At 40.3% G+C, this 2,486-nt stretch overlaps 1 protein-coding gene across 1 annotated transcript; it reads left to right on the top strand.

Moving 5' to 3' along the window:
- Positions 1-746: 746 nt before the first annotated feature.
- Positions 747-1,694, top strand: LOC132583531 (olfactory receptor 226-like). Its single transcript, XM_060255159.1, has one exon. The coding sequence runs from the start codon at positions 747-749 to the stop codon at positions 1,692-1,694; it is 948 nt and encodes a 315-aa protein (XP_060111142.1).
- The last annotated feature ends 792 nt before the right edge of the window (positions 1,695-2,486 follow it).

Below are 2,486 nucleotides of genomic sequence, written 5' to 3'. Positions count from 1 at the left end.
ATTAGGCTACACTCTCTAACACCAAGCCACTCAGAAATGCATTCCTGCTAAAAAAAAAAAAAGCCCTGAGTGTTAATCTAAACAGAATCAAATTCCTATCCTGCCATGAAGTAGACTGCATGACCTTAAACAGAATTTTTTAACGTATTTCCAGAGTTCTGCTGCATCTATATGTAGTTAATAATCAGTGTATCTGTGATGTATTGCAACAGTTCTCTGAGCCCACTTGCAGAGACAGCAAGACTGAAATATGATTTAATTAAATAAATAAATAAAGAACGCTTTCCCATGCACAAATGTAGAACTGAGGCTGTGTATGAAATGCCTACAGCTACCTTGGAAGCTGCAGGTGGGAAGTGAATCTTCCATGTTTTATATTCTATTGACTGAATTGTTTAGAAAATTGGTCTCCATACTACCTTTGTTTATTCTTTATATACATTTGTGTTTAGATTATTGTTGTTGTTTTGTAACTAACTAGTGATGATACTCACTAGAATTTAGTACTGGCACTTATTTACAGGACTCCCCCCAGTCCTGATCCTGTGTGCTGGCCTGTCCCCCTCAGCTAGAGAAAGAGACAGTGGACCTTCAGAAACAGCCTAATAGGGATCTGCAGAGGGCAGGGAGAATTGTTGGCATTTGGAACAGCCTTATATATGTGTACTGGCACCTTTCTCACAAACAAACACAAACTCTAACTAACCATTGTTACTGTCGTTTCTATGCAGAACACACCTTCTACCATGGAGAGACAAAACCAGTCCAGAGTTAGAGAGTTCATTCTTCTAGGCTTCCCCACAGCTATGGAATTCCAAATCCTGCTCTTTGTGTTGTTCCTCATTGTCTACATATTGGTACTGACCGAAAACATCATAATCATGGTGACTGTCTGGATGAACTTAAACCTCCATAAGCCCATGTACTTCTTCCTCTGCAACTTGTCCTTCTTAGAGATCTGGTATATCACTGTCACCTTGCCTAAGACTATGGTAAACTTCCTGATAGAAAATAAGCGCATCTCCTTTGTGGGCTGTATGATGCAACTCTATTTCTTCCTGGCATTAGGTTGTACTGAGTGTGTGCTCCTTGCTGTCATGGCCTATGACCGTTATGTTGCCATATGCTTCCCTCTGCGCTACCCAGTGATGATGACACACACCCTTTGTTTCCAACTGGCAGCTATGTCATGGATAAGTGGCTTCTTCATCTCTATGTGGAAGGTCCTCCTGATATCACAGCTGGCTTACTGCGGTCCCAATGTCATTAACCACTTTTTTTGTGATGTATCCCCACTTCTGAACTTGTCCTGCACTGACATGTCCTTGTCTGAGCTGACAGATTTCATTTTAGCTTTGTTTATTCTCCTGACCCCACTCTGTGTCACTATCCTATCCTACATTTACATCATTTCCACCATCTTGCGGATCCCTTCTGCCAAAGGTCGCCAGAAAGCCTTCTCCACTTGTGCTTCTCACCTCACAGTTGTTGTTATCTTCTATGCTGCCAGTATTTTCATCTATGCCCGTCCCAAAGCCATCTCTTCCTTCAATTCTAGCAAACTGGTTTCAGTTCTTTATGCTGTCATAGTCCCTCTTTGCAACCCAATTATTTATTGCCTCAGGAATCAGGAGGTAAAAGATGCTCTGAAAAAGACTCTGCTCAGGAGATCAGGGCTCCTGACCATAGATTGACATTGGAAAGGGGCAAAAATGAAGGGTAAAGACAGAGATTAGATACTGGCAAGAAAAAAACAGTGATACAGCAAATCTCTTTTCAATTACATTATTAAAGATGACAAATGTTAAGGGTAAACATTGGAACTAAGAATCTCCTCAGCTTGGCCAATTTTTAAATGGCATAGAAATTAAATATTGGAGCAGTTCCAAAAATTTAAATTTCCAAATCTTCCTTTACAAACACTACAGGAAGGAGAGGGAATTCTTCTACTTTCTCTAATATCAATCTGTGGCAGGTGCCTGACAACAACCTACTGGGGAAGGCTGGGTCCAGGGGCAGGAGGAGGCAACCATGGAAGCTTTGGTAGTCTGCCATAGAGACTCAGAAGGTATGCTGATATCAGGAAAGCCTAGATGAGGGAACAATGGCTATTTGGGTCTAGATGGTTCAAGTCAGGACATGGCTGTGGAGAACAGGAGCTGGCTAAAAACCTTGAAGCTTGACAATGCATTGAAGCACTTTAATTGGTACTATAAGAGAATTCCAGTGAAGATTTATTCAAAACAGGGTGAAGCTGGAAACTTGTCTCATCTTATCTGAAAAAAAGAGTTGTGAATCGGAAGTATCATCACCTTACCTGAAACAAGAGTAATGAACTGAAATTGTTATTTTAGTTTAAAAAGGAATTGTGGATAAAATTCATTACTACCTTGTTCATCTTCAGCTGTATATAGATTTGTGGATAGGAATTGTTGCTATTTTAGGACTTTCTCTCGGATGCAGTGAAATATATATACATTTGTTAT

Source organism: Heteronotia binoei, chromosome 15, assembly GCF_032191835.1.
Source record: "Heteronotia binoei isolate CCM8104 ecotype False Entrance Well chromosome 15, APGP_CSIRO_Hbin_v1, whole genome shotgun sequence".
NCBI lineage: Eukaryota > Metazoa > Chordata > Lepidosauria > Squamata > Gekkonidae > Heteronotia > Heteronotia binoei.
The sequence above is the reverse complement of the archived record's forward strand: the minus strand, read 5'-3'. Positions and strand labels throughout refer to the sequence as shown.